Source organism: Labeo rohita, unplaced genomic scaffold, assembly GCF_022985175.1.
Source record: "Labeo rohita strain BAU-BD-2019 unplaced genomic scaffold, IGBB_LRoh.1.0 scaffold_61, whole genome shotgun sequence".
In the NCBI taxonomy this organism is placed as follows: Eukaryota; Metazoa; Chordata; class Actinopteri; order Cypriniformes; family Cyprinidae; genus Labeo; species Labeo rohita.
The window spans coordinates 814976-836544 of NW_026129535.1; the positions used below are offsets into that span (position 1 = coordinate 814976).

The 21569-nt window shown below is 36.8% G+C and overlaps 1 protein-coding gene across 1 annotated transcript in view; it reads right to left on the minus strand.

Moving 5' to 3' along the window:
- The window catches only part of timeless (timeless circadian clock), an 85769-nt gene that overhangs the window by 50829 nt on the left and 13371 nt on the right, over positions 1–21569 (minus strand). Inside the window, exons 7-13 of the mRNA XM_051103967.1 lie at positions 13987–14142; positions 13521–13654; positions 3095–3182; positions 2817–2993; positions 2512–2729; positions 2232–2335; positions 1884–2053 (exon numbers count right to left, since the gene is read on the minus strand). Of these exons, the coding sequence (XP_050959924.1) occupies positions 1884–2053; positions 2232–2335; positions 2512–2729; positions 2817–2993; positions 3095–3182; positions 13521–13654; positions 13987–14142 (1047 nt within the window). The remainder of the gene's footprint in view (positions 1–1883; positions 2054–2231; positions 2336–2511; positions 2730–2816; positions 2994–3094; positions 3183–13520; positions 13655–13986; positions 14143–21569) is intronic.

Below are 21569 nucleotides of genomic sequence, written 5' to 3' on the forward strand. Positions count from 1 at the left end.
AGATGACTAGTCGTATAACCCACCTATGCCATGTTTGGTCTCTTTGAATTCGTATTTTGATGATCTAAAAGATGGTGTATATTATGTGTTGATACCTATGCAACATATTAGTGTTTTAAGAAACCTTAGTAGTTTTTGCATCAACACCCAATCGAATTACATATGCAAAATACCATGCTCACAGACAAAGAGTCGTACACTTTCCCTCCAGAGAATTTAAAGCCTCCAGAGAATTTAAAACCATCACATGAGACTCTCTTCTCTTTGCTCTATTCTGCAAAATCTTCTGATTGCTGCCCGTGTGGAGGAACCCACGGAGAGCCTGAGCCGGCACAGGGCGTGCCCGACGGGCCCGACAGGCCCCGACATATAGAGCTGTGGCTCTCGACCACAAAGAGCCAGACATTTTCAACCCTGGAATTCATCTTCATGACTCGCCTCAGTCAGTCAGGGGTCCTTTTTGAACCTTTTCAGCAAAATGAATGTCCCTTTACAATTCTGATTCGAGCTACATGCTCTAATGCAATGGTACTTTAAGAAAGTTATTTTCTGTGGCCAGAAATATCATTTCTCAGAGCTGATATAAAAATTTTACTGAATGTTCGCTGGACGAACAGATCAGCTGATGAAAAATTTATTCTGCTACAGTTACTACTGGCAGCTGATATAAAGAAACTGTAATTAATTGTAATTATTTATATACATTTCCCTTTTGAGCTAAATCGCGACAGTAGGGATGGACATTTAATGAAACCCAAATATAAATTGTCTTTCATGAGCTGTAAGCTCTAATCATCAAAATTAATACACACAACCTTTTGAAATGTTTTACTTTACATGTAATGAATCTATAACATATAAAAGCTTCACTTTTTGAAATGCGTTACAAAAAAATAACTTTTTAATGTTATTCAAATTTTTTGAGATGCACCTTTATGTTTGAATATCACTTGAAAGTTCAAATTGGCCAAGTGCCCCCCTCCAAAAAAAGAGCCCAAAACACTAACAACAGAGATTAGGACTGCCAAAAGGTTCTACACTGAGAAGCTGAAAAACACATTTTCAGCTAATGACCCAGGGTTGACATGGAGAGACCAAAGATCAAGCTCCAAAGATCATGTGTCCCCCGCTTATCTGAAAATAACTCCATTCAGTACTCCCGCACTTTTTGAGAACCACCTTCACATTTGCGTGCCTCTCTGACAGCACTCGCATTTAGTGAAATAAGTTCTTTCACTACTAATTGCATTCCAATGGCTAAAAATCACTAGTTTTAAAACATTAATGCTTAAAAATTCGTGACCACTTAGCACAGTAGCGTCACGTGTCATAAACGTGTAACCGCGATCTCTACCAGTTCACAAATTTCTACCGGTTAATTGTGTCTACCGGTATATCGCCCACCCCATCTCAGAACTTTTTAACTTAATTTTAATGACACTGAATTTTAAAAAATACAAGGCAATAAAATAATTAAAAAAAATAACAGAATTGGCGCGCTCTATATTTTTGGCTCATATGTTCAGCCGAAAACCCGAAAATGCCATTTTCGGCCGATAATGTTCGGTAAAAAAATGTTTCCATTAGATTAATAGATGTTTTAGGGGTTACATTGATGCTTAAAATATGATGTGATGTCAAAAACATAATACATTAAAGCAAGCACACTTCTAACTCAAACAATACAGTACAACACTAGGTCATGGTTTAAGGGAATACATGAACTACAACAAATTTTGCATATACCTTGAATGCAAGTTGCTTTGAATAAGTCTACCAAAAGCAGAAATGTCAACAAACGTAAAATTCATCCCACATTTGATTTTGACTTTAATACGGTTCAGCTTATCCAAAGCTGGTATTAAAGCAGTCTCAGTTCTCACCTGCACTACTAGATTGTTTCGACCCTTGCAGAATCTCTCCAGCATCTTCAGAAATAGATGTGTGGACTCCACCAGATCTCTGAGAAATGAGCGTGGCTGCATTCGCTCATCATATTTACGCAAGAGAGTCAGAAAAATCTCCCTGAACTCCATGAGATAAAAGATATTACCTGCCCCAGAAGCAAACAAGTGATAGAGATGAGTAACAGAAAGTTGGGTACACTACCCTAATATGAAATCAAATTCACAGAAGACAACAAAACATTTCAAACAGTGACAATTATCTATTATTTAAAAATAAGCAGAGAGTGACATAAAAAGATAAGGAAAGAAGTGGGAAAAACATACTCTTTATGACACTGGAACTGTGTTGAATGTTTTCATCTTTTGAGCGATCCATTTCATTTACTGTCAGCAGCAGTTCCTGATACGCCTTCAAAGCCAAGTGCATCCTGGAAACAAAATAAGAGTTTCATATTAAGTGGCCTTTACTTAAATAAGCTGTATTAATTGTTTTTAAATTGTTAAATATGCATATATTGGTTCAGTTCCCTTTTTTCAGTTTAGGTAACAACACATTTCATGTATCGGAAAAAGCTTTAACCAACAGTAAAATTACAAGACCAACCTGCGAGACCAGGATGTGGCATCTTTTCGGTCAGTGAGCATCATCTCATAATAGTTGGTGATGTTCTTCTCAATGAAATGAAAGGTGCGAATAGATATGGTCTCAGACACCACATCCGGTCTGAAGTTCTGACCACGGTTAAAGGCCATAAAGAATGTTATAGCCCACAGATAGTACGTCTCATCATGCTGCTGGGCCCGTTCACGAATCAACCCCTCCTGCTCAAAAAACAAAGTATATGATGGGGAAAATTCATCTAGACAGAGACATTTCAGTTTCATTGATGTGGATGTTGTCTTATTTACCTTTACAAGGTACATAAGTCGATTATAGCAGTTCTCCAAAAAGTCGATGCAGAACTCACGCAGTAAGAGACGTACATTCAATGCTGAGCGACGTTGGCTCTCTGAGTCTTGAGCCATCTGCTTGCGTTTAGGTACTCGCCTCGCAGGCTTACCCACATCATGAGAATAGTTCTTAAACTTTAGATTTAAGACAAAAACGTGTTAATGAAACTGAGATGATAAAATATTTTGACAAATGAAATATGAAAAAGTTTTTAAGTTTTAAAAGTGGTACTTACATTGTGAAGTCCTTGGTGAAAAATCACATCTTTCTCACCAATGGACTTCAGTCCTTGAATGACATAAGAGCCACGGAAACGAGAGTGTCTGGCAATAGGAGAAGAAATGATTGTTTAGTAGGTTTATGTGAGGGGAATATATGAAATGATATGAAATGACACAAACTGTTTCTTAGCAATATTGCTTGCAAAGTGCAGCCTTTAATCAGTAGAACAGAGTTTCACCAATTGTTTTAAATAAAAAATGCTGTTTTAAAGTTTGCTGTGAATGCAATTCTGTACACTCAAGCTAAAACTCACAGTTGTAGCTAAATGCTTTGCCGTGGATTGCGCATTTGATGAAAGAATGGTGAGGCCTGCTCCATTCATATTAGTAAAAGAAAACTTTGAGCAATATCATAGCCTTTCCCATAATATGAGTGGTCCAGATGGGGCTGCCACAGATGATGGGGAGACTTAACCACTCCTTCGCTCTGCATTAAGTTATTTGTTTCTGTTTTAGATGTTAGAGTTTTTTTTTTTTTTTTTTTTTTTTTTTTTAAACACGCCGCTTACTGCAAGAAAAAAAAGGATGGAAGAAAAGAACATCAGCTACAGCTTAACCTAGGAAAGACAGAGATTCTCATAACTATGACCATACAGCACAATTTCACCATCTAGCTATGGTTGGTAACAAAATCCGTTCAAGTTAGGTCAGAAATCTTAGGGCTTAATCTTTGATGACTAGATGACCTTTAAAGACCACACCGCAAGGACAGGCCCTTGTCATTTTAGGCTGGATGACTGCAATGCTCTTCTGGCTGGACTTCCATCATGTGCAGTCAGTCCTCTGCAAATGATTTAGAATGCAGCAGCATGAGCCCACGTCACACCTGTGTTTATTTTTTTGCGCTGGCTCTCATCAAGTTTAAGACATGGATGACTACATACAGAACAGTCACAGGCTCTGCACCCTTCTACCCCCACTCGATCTTACAGGTCTACATCCCCTCCAGAAGCCTGATGTTGGTAAGTGAGCAATGCCTCAGGGTTCCATCACTGAGAGGCACAAAATCACTTTCCAGAACATTTTTTCCAGAAACAGCTGAAAACATCTCTTCCCTTAGCACTGCATCCTACTGAGGGGGAAAAAATGCTAATGTTTTCACTATTCCTTAATCCCTCTCTGTTCTAGCTTGTACTATTTTAAATGATGTCTGAAACTGTATTACTATCACTGTGATGAATCGATTGTATTCCTCATTTCTAAGTCGCTTCAGATAAGTGTCTGAAAAAATAATAAATCTAAATGGAATATGAAAGAATATATTTGTTACCTACATTCTTCAAAATATCTTAATTTTCCACAGAAAAAAGGCATATAGATTTGGAAAAACAGGATGAGTAAATTATAATAGAAGTAATTTCTGGGTGGACAATACCTTTAAGGGTCATGAAACACTGTTTCGGCAGCGGTAAGCTCTTACCAAAGTTTTGAAAAACAGTACAAAAGCTGTAATGGCAAGCTGTGGAGCGGAAGCAAACAGTGTCTTCGGATTCAGACAGTTTCAGACAAATGCATTTTTATGAAAGTTCAGTAAGTCATGAAGCAAGCCATGTCCTCTCTTATCAACTAGAGGCATGCCTGTTACTATCTCAGACAAGTCTACTACTGCGCGGGTAAAGCAGAGCAGAGCTAAAGAGCTGAGCAGTATGCACATATGTAGAACACGAGCATATATACATACAACAAAATTAACAATGTAGTCCATTGCTGATGAGTGATGTTTTGCCCTTTTCAGGTGTATTCCTCTGGCCACTGGCATCACATTTTTCATGGTTACATGTTTTCATGGTTAGGGCAAACAAACGCAATGTGTTTTTGATTTTTCCCACACACGCTGCTCAAAGTCATAATAATTTTATAAAACTATGTAGACATCATTTGTGTAATTTTATGGTAAATTTGTTCATTTTTCATGTCAACACATGTATTTTGACCAAAAACTACGCAGTCGCTTTAATTCAGTGCAAACAACAAAGCAAAAATGATTAATGAAACAACTGTGGTACAGCCAAGCCACCTTAGTGTCCATTGTGTCCAGTGCTCTAATCTGTTAAGATGGGCCTAGAAAAAATATATGCTGCTTAAACATCCAGCGTGAAACAGGCATTAGACTCAAGGATGATCTGACCCAGAATGACACTGCAAGCAACAATGTCTAGTCTTTATTAGGGCTACTAAAATGATAGTCAAGAGCAGTAAGTGATATTCTTTCTTTTGTTGCTTGATTAACATCAATGACATAGACAATAGCAACTAAATTAGGCTGCTGTCCCTTTAAAACAGAATACACCGATGCAATATATTGACATACGTCTGATATTCTTCCAACTAATCACATTCACCGACACAAGACACTGAGTATGTTTACGTTAATACTTGTAAAAACATACAATTCAACATCATTTTGTGTGCATTTCTCTGTACATGCGACGCAAGATTCTTTCTGAATCTCTTCCCAAATCGTCCCTTCCCTTACATTTTCATCTAGTTTTATTTGACAAAAACATCAATAGATTTTCGTCATAGTTTTTGTCATTAAAAACAGGTTTTATTTTGTTTTAGCTGGTGAAGAAAAAATGTTGCTGGCGAAAATTATTCGTCAATAAAATTAACACTGGAGTAAAGGTGATAAATAGCAGCTTGTATCGACCCCCGGCAATTTGAAAGTGATCATAAATTGCTGATTGTATCGACTCGCCAGTTCGTGACTGATCTTTTGCCAAGCTAGTTCTGAAGACAATAGTAATACACACAGGGTTTATATTACCTTCTTATACATAGTTGAACAGTTCTAAAAATATTTTTGTTCATTGCACTGTTGAATAATAATCTATTTGTTTCATTATTGTTAGAGACTGCAAAAATTTTATTGCAGACTTTTAACACTAAATACTTTCATTGTTTAGAAAAAAAAATATATTATATAATATTGGATTGCATTAATCTTAAAGTGAAATAATAATAATTAATAATAATAATAATAACAATAATAATAATAAACCATAAACCTGCTGCTGTCAAAGAAAAAGTAGTGTTCACTGCTCCCGAATAAATAACTTTTGTAACATGGCTATGCAGTTATTTTACATTTGATTATTAAATTTCTGTACCTGAAAATTTCTTTTAGACCTACCTAAAAAACCTGAAAAGCAATGTTTACTGAATTTGTGTCTTTGTTTTATTGTATTTATTTTCTGCTATTGCTTGTAATTTGGTGACCTGTAGAAACAATTCTTAGCACTGAGCCCTGAGTAGCAGCCAAAAAAGTCTCAAGGTTTTAACAGATTTATTTTTGTAATTAATATGGATTTTTTTTTTTTTTTCTTCATTAATGCATTTTTTATACCAACTGGACCACAATTTTTACACACTGAAGCCTAAAATCCTTTCTTGACTGTTGTCATGTCACAAGATTACTGATCTTATGTGTGACTTGATTTTTTTTTTTTTCCTATTATTTATTTTTCTTTATTTTTTTTTAAAAAAGTGTAAGCCTGTGTAGTGTATTTTTGTTGTTGTTGTGAATGTCCCAACTGAGATACAGGATGTGGAAATTTCAGATAAATGTTCAAGTTTTGATTGCATTTGTGAGTTAATAAAAATGTAGACGGTTGTTTAAAATTGGTACATATTATCATAATATCAATAAACCGATCAATATACTCCTGTATCGAAATTGTATCGTTGAATTTTTTTTGAGGTACTGGCAAATATCATATCTCTGGGTATGAGAATTAATATTGTATCGTATCATGACGAACCCTCTGATTTACACCCCTATAGCCTGTGAATTGGGATGCAGCAATTGGTTTATTAAAACCAACATTTTACGTGATAACATTAAATAAAATAAAATTAGGTATTGCTTAATTAGGTAAGTCTTATATCACAATATAAACAGCTTAACCAGAATTTAATATTAGACAAGGAGTCATACAGGGAAGCCCAATCTCGCCTCTTAACTGTCTGAACCTAACCTACAGACACAACTTCTCACTTGACAAATATTCAAAAAAAACATATGGGTCACACAATTAATTATTGTGGATCAGATAGATCGTTTTTTACACATAAGGTGTGACGTGTGGCCAAGTATGGTGTCCTATACTCGGAATTCATGCTCTGCATTTCACCCATCCAAGTGCACACACACAGCGAGTAATGAACACACACACACGCACACAGTGAACATGAAGCAGTGGACAACCATTTTTGCATCAGCAACTGGGGAGCAGTTGCAGGGGTTAAAGCAAAAAAAAAAAAACATTCTGACTGAAATTTTTTTTCTCGGCCAAAGCCCATTCCATACTTGTCACATGCCCAGTTTAAGAGCATTTTTTTTTCTTCTTGTAATTAGGAGCATTTGTCCTCCTAATTTAAAAAAAAAAAAAAAAAAAAAAATCAAAATATCTTCTGATCAGTAATCAAAATTCTGATTCAAAATGTGCCTTCCTAATACAGTGTGATATTTGACTCCTTAAAGTGGTTTAGAGGCATTTTCTTTTTACCTTTGTAATGGCATTTTTCTAATTGTATTAAAAGTATGTCATCATCTATGGCAAATTCAAAAATGTATAACTTTTTAAATTTTCTAATTAAAACAAAATAATAAGAATAAGACAAATAAGTTACCAATCATATGAAATTAGTATTAATAAAAAATTAATTTGTACTACAGAAGTGGCATGGAAGAAGTGGCTTGTAGGCACATTTTCAGATATTTAATAAGGCTTAGAAGTGGCATGAGTGCAATTAAATTCATAAATTCATGTTGAGATTAACGTTTTAAATCTAAAGTTTTAAATATAGAAATATAAAAATATTTAAAAAACTGAAATTATATGTTAAAAATGAAACTAAATCTGCCAGCAGGTGGCAGCTAGTCACTGATTTTAAATCACTGAATCATTCAAAAAATTGATTCGTTACATTGTTTGAGTGACTGTGACTTATGAATGTGTAATCATGAATCACTGACTCACTAGATTCGTTAAAAAAAAACAAAAAAAAACACATTCATTCATTAATGAAACACCGCTGTGTTTGCTTTTAGAGATGTGCAGCGGCTGACCGGTTACTTTATTTGTAACTATTTTCGGCGATGAAAAATAGAGTAAAATCAGGCAGTAGTGTTATAGTCAGACAACTAATACTAAGTCACTTAATATTAACTTCTTGTTTATTGAACCGTTGTATTAAATCAATATCACATTTGCAAACTCCCTTAATTATTAAAAGCTGTCACTTTCCTTTTCGCAATCTGTGGGCGCACAGATAATAAAAACGACTGCATGGATTTTTATCATTATAGGGTAGATTTATACATGCACTGCCTACACACATTAATGTTCAAACAACATGAAAAATTGAACTTTGCATCCGATAACCCCTTTAATATGTCCTCCATAACTCCAAGTACACTGCTCTGAGGAAGTTCATAACATTTTGGATGCTGTTAGATACAAAATGATTGACTTTGTCTCATGAGACCAGAGTATGGGTTCCCGAACAATAATTTGGTATTCCTCTTGTACCACTGTCCTATTTTATGCCAAGAAATAAATCTCCTCTTTCAACTGGTTTTATTGATGTCAGCATTAAGTCTGAGTATGGTTCAGTGGGCTATATAACACTTTCAATTTTTAAGAAACTACTTATCTGAAATGGTTTTGGTTCAACATACTTGCCTGTTGATCAAAACTTGCCTTATCTTAACACAGAAATTTTTATTTAGTTTTATTTAATAACTTTAGAGAGGGTATATTCATTTTTGCAACACAACAATTTATCACTTTGATAAGAATATTTTTTTCCTGAATAATCTGGTAACACTTTACTTGAAGGGGTGTGCATAAGACTGAGATGGCACATGTCATGAATATGAAGGAGGTTTTATGCATGTTTATTACCACTGTCATTAAGTGTCATTTGCTCAGTTATGTCATTTTTAATGCAAAGATGATGCATTTAATGCATTGTTTGTGATGCCTTTGTTATGACATCTTGACATTACCAAGACATCATACTTAGCTTTATGGGTTAACATTACATTAAGCTGTCGTGTGGTTGGTTTTGACAGTCATGGGGCCATTATAACTGTGTCATGAATATTTTTCTGACCACTTTTTTCAGTGGTATGAATTTAATTTATCATTAAAACGTCATTAAGTGCTAATACTCTGTCAAATAATCGTATAACAGTGTCATTAATATTCTTGACCTCAACTACAGTGGCACAAGTTGAATTTGTCATTAAAATGTCATTAAGTGTTAATACTCTGTCAAATTCTTTTATAACAGCATCATGAATATTTTTCATTTCATAATGGGTTTTTTTTTTCTAAGTTTCCTCCAACAGAAGGTTGAGAGATGAGATATACTGGAGAGATATATTGATCATGCCCTGCTCTTAAGTGGATCCTCGTATACTGTTGGGATTGTGGATAAGGGACCCCGCAATCCTGCAGTAACCACCAAGCCAAGGCCCGCTCACGCCACGTCTGCCACTCCAAGGCCCGTTCACGTCACGTCTTCCGCTCCAGGGCCTGCTCACGCCATGCCTGCCTCTCCAGGGCCTGCTCACGCCATGCCTGCCTCTCCAGGGCCTGCTCACGCCATGCCTGCCGCTCCAGGGCCTGCTCACGCCATGCCTGCCGCTCCAGGGCCTGCTCACGCCATGCCTGCCGCTCCAGGGCCTGCTCACGCCATGCCTGCCGCTCCAGGGCCTGCTCATGTCATGGCCGCCCGTCCAGAGTCTGCACCTGTCATGGCCGCCATCCCGGAGCCAGTCCACAAGATGGCCGCCATCCCGGAGCCATTCCACAAGATGGCCGCCATCCCAGAACCAATTCACAAGATGGCCGATCCTCTGGCCGTTCTCTGAGTCACAGCAGATCTCCTTGCGTCAAGCCAAGTTACAGCTGTTGTTCATGAGCCAAGCCAAGTTACAGCAGATCTTCATGAGCCAAGTCAAGTTACTGCTGTTGTTACTGAGTCAAGTCAAGCCACAGCTGACCTTCCTAAGTCAAGTCAAGTCACGCCAGAGTACCCGGCCAAGATGGCCGCCACGCCAGAGTCTTGTCACGTCACGGCTCTCGCCAAAATTTCCCCAGAGGATTTTTTTTATGGGGGGGGGCATAGTACCCAAGCTCTTGCTGATGCAGAGCTTGGGCCAAGACTGAAAAAACTAATGGCCGTTGCCATTTTGAGTGTGTGGGCTGCACACTGCACTCCAGAGGCCTCGTCTGCTCCAGAGGCCTCGTCTGATCTCCCAGAGCTACGTCATGTCTCGCCCGACCCTCCAGAGCCACGTCATGTCATGACTGCCAGTGTGATGGCGGTCACCATTTTGAGTGTGTGGGCTGCACACTACGCTTCAGAGGCCTCGCCTGTCCACGAGTCTGCACCAGAGGCCTCGCCTGTCCACGAGTCTGCACCAGAGGCCTTGTCTGTCCACGAGTCTGCACCAGAGGCCTTGTCTGTCGACGAGTCCGCGCCAGTGCCCCCGGAGATGGCAGCTCTGACTGCAGAATCTCCAAAAGGGGCAGCGTTTCCCCATGGACTCTCTGCCTGTCCAGTCACGGCCATGAAGGCCAATTATGAACTCACTGCCCATGTTTCTGCCCTGCCTGTGCCACCACGGCTCCCAGCTCTGCCTGCCCCGCCACGGCTCCAGGCTCCTCAGGATCAGACATGGTTCCATGGCCCAGGTCCACTGTGGTTCCACAGTCTGCCACAGCTTCATGGCCCAGGTCCTTCACTGCTCCACTGTCTGTCTCTCTGTTCCATGGCCCAGGTCCACCATGGTACCACGGTCTGCCACAGTTCCACGGGCCAGGTCCTTCATTGTTCCATTGTCTGCCACTGCTCCACGGCCCAGGACCGCCATTGTTTCACTGTCTGCCATTGCTCCATGATCCAGGCCCACCTCTGCTCCACAGTCAAGACCTGCCTCTGCTTCACGGCCCAGGACCACCACTGCACCATGGCTCATTGTCTCGTCCACTGCTTCATGGTCCTGGCCATCATTATGAACCTGTTCACCTGCATGGGCCTGGCCCTCCATCCCTCCCCCTGTATTGCCTCTGCTCTCCCCTCCAGGACTTTTTGGGTTTGTTTAAGGTGTTTTGTTTGGGCGTCTGGAGCCGCCCTTAGAGGGGGGGACATGTAACGTGGGGTTGTTTTGGTGTTTTGGTTCATGTTCTTGTTTTCATGTGTTTTATTTTGAAGTCTTGCCATGTTCCTTGTTTGTGTCTTGCTTCCCTTGCCCTCATGTACTCCTGCCACTGGTTCCCATGTTCAATGTGTCATGTTCTGATTGGTTGTTCTTGTCTGTTTGCTCATTGGTTTGTTCATGTCATGTGACCCCTATTGTTTGGTATAAGTAGCCCTCATGTTCCCATTGTTTCCTTGTCGTGTATTGAAGTATAATCCTGCTGCTGGTGAGTGTTCCTTGTTTATGCCTGTGTTCATGCCATGCCATGCCATGTCAAGTCTGTCAAGTTAAGTCAAGTCGTTATTGGATTATTGTTTGTTTGGATTCACACTTTCTACAATAAACTGCACTTGGGTTCATCAGTACTCGCCTCTCAGTCGGACCCTCATTACATAAACCTTATAAAATTGTATTTTACTGCATTTGGAAAGCGATTCACCCAAAAATTAAAATGAAAACAGTACAATGGTGGGATAAGTCATGCAGAGTTTGGTCCATATCACTGCAAAAACAGTTAATTACAGCATCCCACACATTAATATCTTCTTGACATGCTTTTTTACATCATGGAAAAGTCTACCCAAGACACCACCATAATGGCGTACAACTAACCAGTGGTACCAGTCTATCATTGTGAGGAGTGTGATTTCCTCTATGACGCCATATGTGACCTTGGACCACAAAACCAATCATAAGGGTTAATTTTTTGAAAAGCTGAATAAATAAGCTTTCCATTGATATATGGTTTGTTAGATACAACTATTTTAAAATCAGGAATAGGAGTGTGCAAGAAAATCAAAATATTGAGAAAATCGCCTTTAAATTTGTTCTTAGCAATGCATATCACTAATCAAAAAGAAGTTTTTGATATATTTACAGTAGGAAATTTACAAAATATCTTCATGGAACATGATCTTTACTTAGTATCCTAATGATTTTTGGCATAAAAGAAAAATCAATAATTTTGACCCAAACAATGTATGGTTGGCTATTGTTAAAAATATACCTGTGCCACTTAAGACTGGTTTTGTGGTCCAGGGTCACATATTTCCAACTTGTAATTCTGCCATGCACGCTCAATATGCTGAGTATGAGCACCAGTCCCTGGATCAATAAGGTGTCTTTTATGGCAGACAGAATACTGACGATATCCATACTGGGTAAGCTGTCTCTTGTAGGCATGCCATTCATCTGTAAGGATTGATGTTCTGGGTCAGATGTGTCATTGAATTTGGCCTATAAGTGTCTGCCTTCAGCGGTCCTTGACGGGCCTCAGAATGACCCGTTCAAGATGCCAAGTGTTGCCACATTGGCCACGATGGTATTAAAAAAATAACTAAAACAAGATCAATTCTTTAATAGGGGTTGTGCTGTATTTTTTTTTTTCCCAATCACTGGAATCAAGTACTCTTGGACAGTTAATAGACTGATGCTTCTTATCTGGCTTGACGACAAATAATTGCCCAACAGGTGCACATGCATTTTTATTTCTTAATTTTTTTTCCATTTTTTAATTCATTTCCTTACAACAAAATATTAGTTCACTTTCATATTTTTCTGTACAAATGTTGTCATATAGTACAACATATATAGTATATAACATATATAGCTACAACATTGTCTTGGTATTGTCAAGTTGTCATGGCAAAGACACTGCCAGGTTATGATGTATTGGTTTGTTAAGTTGTCATAACAAAGGCATCTCGAACAATGTCATTTTTGCATTAAAAATGACATAACTGAGTAAATGACACTTAATGACAGTTGTCATAAACATGCATAAAACCTCCTTCATATTCATGACAGGTGTCATGTCACGATTATGAAGGCGTTATGTCAGTCTTATTCACACCCCTTCAAGTAAAGTGTTACCAATAATTTTAACATTCTTCTTTAGTAACTGATTAAGCAGCCTTGCTGAAATATTATATCTCTAAAGAACCCTAACATGTCTTCTAAGTAAAGAGTAATTGCTAAATTTGTTAAGTTTCAGAGTGGGTGTACTCATTGATGCTGTGCACTGTATAAGACGTAGCTTCCAAAATTACTAACAAATTAATAAATAAAGCAAGCTTTCACAAAAAAAACAAAAAAAAACAATAGCAACTGATATATAAACCTGTTCACTGTCATGATCCATACCCAATATGATTACAATCTCTCACCTGGCACCTCTCAACAGTGTGCGGCTGCGTTTTTCCGCCAGTTCTTTCTGCCTTAGTAACTCCAGTTCCTGCATGTCTTTCTGTTTCTCCTGGGCTGAACGCATCTGTCCTGCATTCACCAAAAGCTCAGGAGTCTGCAAGAACCATGTCAAAAGCAACATAAAGCTGATTATCAGAGGAAATGATCCATGTTTGAAGTTTGATTACACTTTCTACCATCATCTGCACAGTGAACAAAGGCGTTATGATTAGATCGCTTCAGAGGCCACTGCATTACAGGTCATTTTTAGAGCTTGCATTGCACGGATTAACAGAGCAAAGACATTTTTCTAAGAATCTTTCTTCGTGTTCTGCAGAAGACAATTATTTGGAATAGCATTAGGGCAAGCAGCTGATGATAGCTGATGTTACAAGAACTTTTAAAGATCAAAGGATCTGTGCACAAAATAATATTTAAATGTGTCACCTGATCTCGAAACATGAGGGATATGATTTCCAGGATGTGGAAGCTCCATTGCTGTTCACTCGGAGCACACGCCAGAAACTTAAGCAAATCATCCAGCCCACTCATGTGGATGGCCCACAACAGTTTATCGTGAATACTGGCATCATCATCCACATTCTGCACATAAACAAGTAAAACATCACAAAAAAAAAAAAAAATCAACATTTTGTAGAATGCACACTGTTTCTGTTTTAATGTGGATTTAAAGTCTTTTTTTTTTTTTACATTTATATTGTTGTTCTAATTAAATTCATTTAGTATCATTATATAAAATAAAAATAAAAATAATAATAAAATGTTTGTTTTATTAAATTATAACAATTAACCAATATTATTACAAGAATTACACTATTACTACATGTATTATACTGTACTGTAAAATAAAGTCCATTTTACATATTTAACGAAAACACATTACAACAACACACGCATTTAAATTTAGATGACTTGCATGTTAAAGGTCAATTTCAAATGAGTGTGAGGTTATCATTTGCAGCTCAAAATCTAGTGAGTCCATAAGTGATTATCCTTTTTTGTATATTATATAAAATATATATACACGCTTCTAACCCTTAAAACTGTGTATTTGTGTGAACTACTGCTTAAACTGAGCAAGTTTTGTAGAACTAAACTACAACTAAGTAAACACTTTAATAAATACATTAGCTGTGCAAAGGCTTACACAGCTTTTGTGGTTTTGTACATTAATAACACATAAAACTGCTAGTTTTTCTGCTTTTTTGTGTATTTAAACCCTTTCCAGCATTGACTGTATAATTTTGAGATCGATCTTTTCACACTGAGGACAACTGAAGGACTATTACAGAAGGTTCACTGATGCTTCAGAAGGAAACCCAGTGCATTAAGATCCAGGGGGTGAAAACTTTTTTGAATTTGAAGAACTTTTGCGTTTGAACCTTCTGTAAGAGTTTCATATGAGACCCTCAGATGTCCTCAGTATTTGGGATGGTCTTAAATGTGCACATCTGTCAGTCACTAGGTGGCAAATAAGACAATTTCCTTTTTGGTTCTGGACCCTAGAAGGGCTAGAAACCAAATAATTTATGGGACCTGAAGGATTTTTCTGAAGAATAGCGGGAAAAAAAAAAAATAAATAAAAAGACAACTGTAGATCGTTCAGGTAACAACACAGTATTAACAGGGCTCAACAATAAGGAGTGCCTGATGGCCCGGTGCCAGCGAGAAAGACGCTCGGGACAGTTGACAAATATGTCACTGGCCCGATCGGGCCAATACCGCGTTGCCACAAAAGTTTATCATTTGCACACGTTTTTTAACCTTGACAATTAAAATTTTTAAGCGATCACAGAGAGACACGTCTCTGACGGACAAATAGCCTGCAAAAGTATTAGCTTATAGCTTTTACAATGATCAATACATACTTAATTTATACAGTGTAGTACAGATGCACCAATCGACCTGACATACTTCAACCAGTCTCTTATTCCGGTCTTGCACAAGAACTATATGCAGTCTTCTTTCAAAATGTCATGTGTGTGGAAATATTACAAACTCTTTAGACATCCGTTAACAGAGGCCAGAAAAGCTAAAGACAAATGCAAAGAGAAAAAAAATACGTAGCAGGCAGACCAAGATCACAGTGCACAATGTGTGAAATATTGGAAATATTATCCTAAATACTGAAACTGTGGTTTATGTGAATGTATATGTGAGGGGAACTGACTGTTTTAAGAAAAGTTTACATGGTGTTTTCTTTTCATTTGCCCATGTATGATGTATTTAAAGTAGCGTTCATAAGCACGGCGCTGTTTTGTTTACAGCGGTAACCATAGAAACGTAATATCACTCTTATTCCTTAAGCGCTACCTGCTGGCAAAGACTGAGTTTGCGTTCTTTCAGTCTGTCTGCTGTTTTTCCCTAAAGCATCTTTTCAATTTGGATAAAATATTAATAATAATTACATTTTTTTTTGGATAAACAAATAATAATTTGGACTTTAGTTAAGCTAGTAGGTTTAGGTGTGGTATCGAAATTGGAATCGAGAATTGTACAATTGTATTTGGTATGTTAAATTTTGTTGTCATATAAGCTTATTTTTTAAAATAAAAGATAACATGAGTCAAAAACAATGATAACAGCAATCATTTAATTTTTTTTTTTGTGGTAGTGCCAGTGAAAATTTTGACCAGGCAAGTAAAAATTTTAACCTAGCAAAAATCCTTAGTGTTGAGCCCTGATTAAGAAGTTTATGTAAACTTTTGAATGGGGTCATTTTTATTAATTTTCTCTTTGGACTATATGGAGGGGTTAAAGCAAAAAATATACATATTTTAAACTATTTTCCGGGGGTGGACACATACACAGGGTTATTTGGAGAAAAAAAAAAAAAGAACATTATTTGAAAACAAGGAGTTGAATTTACAGTTTTCGTTATCTGGAGTATACACAAGACTAGATAATGATCTGAGATATCATCGTTTTGCTGGAAAATTTCAAAAACATTAACATCAATTCTGTGTGACAGTATTAAGTCTAGAGTATGATTTTGACAATGAGTTGGTCCTGACACGTGTTGTCTAACCCCAATAGAGTTCAGAATGTCTATAAATGACACTTATTTTCAAACGATATCGTATACTATTTGAACTGAACTGAGCTGGATGATGACATCATTGAATTTCATGATGAACTGCCCTTAACTGAAAAATGAGTGTTCATTGTTGCCCTTTTGCATTATTGATGCACAATTTTTTCTATTTAATACTGTATAGCCGCTTTGTCAGAATTCTGTATTGTTAAAAGCGGTATATAAATAAAGGTGACTGAAAATAATTTTTCTTTAAACTAACTAGTAACGTATCTGCCATTGCCATTAGCCCTTGACAGGCTCAGATTACAAACTATGGTAGGCTATTTGAAACAGCAATACCAAGAAAGGTTACTCACTACAATATAGTGCACATGTAACCATTAGGATGTTAGGAGGGCACAGAGGGCACCATTAGGAGAGCACGCACTGTGCACAGGATATTAGCCGAGCCGAGCGATGACTAAAAAAGATAGAGATGGCGAATTAAAAGCAAAAAAGGAAAACGTCTGCGGAACAAAAGAAGGCTTTCAATAAGGCAGCGGTTCTCAATTCCAGTCCTTGCCCCCCCGGCTCCGCAGATTTTGTCTCTCTTAGTTAACACCCCTGATTCAGATCACCGGCTCATTAGAAGTGAGCTCCGTGCATGAACTGTGTTCCGACTGACATGGTCCCCACACAGTGTCACAGGGGAAATCCATTGAAGTTTACTTCACTTCGGAACATTCATTCATGAATTTGCGCTGCGCCGATGCTTGCAGCGTCTTCACATGTAGACGAAACTTACACACAGAAGTGTGAAATAAATGCATCTATAAATAAATACAATTTAAATTAATGTCTCGCACAATCTAATGACTATAAAATGGAACATCGCTCGCGATGACTGGGATTAAGAACTGCTACAATAAGGCAAGAAGTAGGACCCGTGTAAATATCGGATCAGTTTTTCAGCGCTGGAGAGTACTAAAGGAGCGGCAAGGCCTGCGATCGGACGCCGAGGTTGCTTTGCTTAGTCTCGATACGTGAGTAATATTGGTTTGCTTTGTTTCACAGAACTAATATATGTTGGCTTTTGCTTGAATATGCTTGTGTGTCATGTTCATCTGCAATCATTGGCTGGCACAGCAGATTCTGCCATAATCTTTGCCTGGGTTGCGTATGTATGTGTGGGGTGGAGCTATCAAAATAGGGGCGCGACCTTTTTGGGGTAGGGGCGTTTTTGTTTTGGTGATTTCAAATATTAAAACTGGCTAACAGAAATCACTTACCCTACCTTTAAAATGCTCCAAGAACTGGTAAATTAAACAGGGTTCGTACAGATACTGCAAAATTAAATTCCAGGATTTCAAGGGCTTTACGCACTACTTTTTTGGTTTTCAATGACCAAAACCAGAGATCTCACTTATCAAACAATATCATTATTATCTTTCTAATAAAAGAATTCTAATAAATAAACTAATAAAACAAAATTTGACAAATGAAGTGCAGCAAATGCAAAGAACGCAATGACTGTGGCAACTTTTGAACATTTGAAAGATTTGAAACGACACTATAGTAAAGTTACTGACAAAATAGATACGTGGTTCACTAGAACTAGACAATGTTTTAATACTATTTTTAAGACACTTTCAATGACAACATATTTGTCTTTTAACTCTTTTAACTATAAAAAGTAAAACAATGTAGTTGTATTTTAAAATGTTTTAATTAATCTAGGTCCGTAACTAACAATTATTTTGGTATATCAAGTAATCTACTGATTATTTTAACAACTAAGTAATCTGATATTTTTAGCAATACAAATAGAAAAACAGGCTTTAATAAGACTATATTTATATGAAGAGTTCAGATGCAAAACCAGCTAAAGGCCATCTCGGTCAAAAATGAGATAATGATACATGTTTTTAAGGCCCTATGAAATATGTTTTATTATTAGTTTGTGAATCTGTTTTCCATTAATTTTCTGGATTCTATTTTAATCATTTCATTACACTTTAATAATCAAAAGCACGACTAATGATTTTATAAAGGATAATTATATTTGATAAAGAATACATTTTTGGTAAAAAAAAAAAAAAAAAAAATAGTACTATCTTTACATTAACTAATATATTAATATATTTCTGATTGTCAAGTTAAACCAAACTTTTATTTTGACGGGCTTCTGTGAAGACCATTATACGACAATAGTTTTCCGCAAAAGAAACGGTAAAATGCGCATTAAGTGACTTTCAGAGCAGTTCTAGAGATTATGTTCATGTGTCCATGTAGTCATATATTGAGGCGGCAGAGGCTGAAAGCACCGCGAGCGACACACGTATGTGTATGTGTACACAGACACACAGAAATTCGGCTCTTATTAAAATGCATTCTTAAAGTACCGGTACTAGTGAAATGCGGAATCATACCATTTTTTAAAGCAGGGTATCACAATACTTTTTAAGTACCGGTATATTGTGCAGCACTAATATGGACATGACATGATAGATGGACATCTTATACCATTGCGTCTTGCCTCGCAGCTTTTTCAACGTGTCACGCTTCTTTTCCATTCATCAGTGCTGCGACTCTGAAATTGGATGCTATTATGCACGTCTTGTGTTTATAAGAGCAAAAATTTCTGATTGCGCGTGAAGCTGTGTTTCTCTCTTACCATTGGTAGGCAAACTCTAATGTGATAACACGCTTGGTTTCCTTTATATATATATATATATATATATATATATATATATATATATATATATATATATATATGACTTTTTTTTTCCGCAGACAAACAGCACACGCCGGAGAACTTTAAGCCCTGTATACGCAAACGTCTTTCATGTGAAATATCTTACTCAGGTCTGTACCAAATAAAAAAAAAAATAACATGCATTTTGTATGATCCCTCTTATTTTGGTAAAATAATTAACATTTTGCAGTTTCTGCAAGGTTAGGGCTAAACAGTAATTCAGTATCAATATAATATTGCAATATATATTTTTTCAATAACAGTGATATGATTTTTTAACACATTTCCGATATTTCAATATACACTACCAGTGTTTCCTATACATTTATTTATTTGTGGTGACCTACCACGACTTTGAATAAACATGAGCACTGCACGTTTCAAAATCAAAACGCAGTGTGGGTGTTTTATATGAATGTATCTCATACATATTTTATATGAAGGAATCCGACTGTGTTCAGAAAAGTTTCGATGTCATTTTCATTTTATCTGACAAAGTAGCATTCATTAGCAGACCACTACTTTGTGTATAGCCCTTACTGAGGAAAACCACTGTCTCTTTCGCTCCAAAAGCGCCTCCTGCTGGCAGAGAATGATTTTGCATTTTCAGTAAGAATATTTCCAGCAACGTTTTTGTTGTTGCTCATTTTTTCTGTTTTTGTCTTTATGTTATCCACCTTATTTTTCAATGTGGAAGTAAGCTGTTTTCTTGTAATGTGTTAGAGGTCCAGTTCATAATCCGCCATAGGGAAATAACGAGAAGAATATCGAAGTGCGGTAAATGGTAAAACAGTTTGCACTACAAACCAGTGTGTTCATAATTAAGATAACACATTAAAAATAATATGGTAAGATAGACAAGTTTGCAATATCAAGCAGAAAAAAAAACTTTTTGTGCAGCTAAAAATAGCTGGAAGTGGACCAGAAGCCAGACACAAACATTTTTTTACAAATGGCTGCACCCACTCTTATGGGAAAAATAAGGTGGATAGTTTAAAGTTAAAGATAATAATATTATTAAGGTGAGTCTGAAAGTCTTATGTTTATTTGACAGTGAATTCAGATTTCTTGTTTGTATGAAAGCTAAATACATATAAAAGGTGGTTCATTAGAACAAGACATTATTTTATTACTATTTTTAAGACATTTTTGATGACAAAATATTTGTCTTTTAAATCACAAAAAGCAAAACAATGCAGTTGTATTTTAAAATGTATTTTAAAACTAATTTAGGGCCCCAACTAACGATTATTTTGGTAATCAAGTAATTGATTATTTTGAAAGCTGAGTATTCAGATATTTTTCAGTAATAAAAATAGACCTAGGTGGAAAAACAGGCTTTAATAGGACTATATTTATATATAAACTAATGATGAGGAAGTAATAATGGTTAAAATAAAAAGGTAATTGCATAGTTTTATCGAACAACACAGTTAAATACACCTATACATAATACAAACATAACAACTTAAGTACATTATGCATTAAACCAAATACCTGCAGAGGGCGTCAACGGCTTGGTGAGGGTTTACTTTACAGTGTGACTCAACGTTTAAATCCATTTAATTTTAATATTTGGCCACATGCAAATTCAGAACGACGATTTAAACTTATTTTGAAATCGAGCTGTACATCAAATCGCATATTTAGAAATATTTTCATGTATTTTTATTTGTTGACATGTTTATAAATGATTTGTTACAAATCTAGTAAGATAATACACAGTTTTCCCAAATGAACGTTAAGCAATCCAAACTCAAAGCATAAGCAGAGGAAGAGTTGTCAACTGAGCTGCTGCGATGGAGACGTGCTCCACTCTTGTAAATGATAACAGTGCAACATAAAGCACGTCAGACTTTATATGGCTTCCCAAATGTACGCAATTGGAAACCCAAACAAACAGCACATGCAATAAAAGACCGAACAGTATAATGCAAACACTATCAAAGGTTTTACCACAAACCCAACTTTATACTGATATTGCAAGACCGCTTTTCACCTCTTGTGCGCTCCCGAAAGTGAAATGGCTCTGTATTTATATCAGACACTGCATTTTGGGTGAAAAGATTGTTTTTAATGGAAAAACAAAAATGAACACTAATTTCATATATACTCATTCAAGTACTTCAAGCATTTTAAGCACCTTGTACGAACCCTGCAACCATAAATCACAGAGCTTTTATTTTGGTGGGGAAAAAAAGGTTACACTTTATTTTAAGGTGTCCTTGTTACACTATA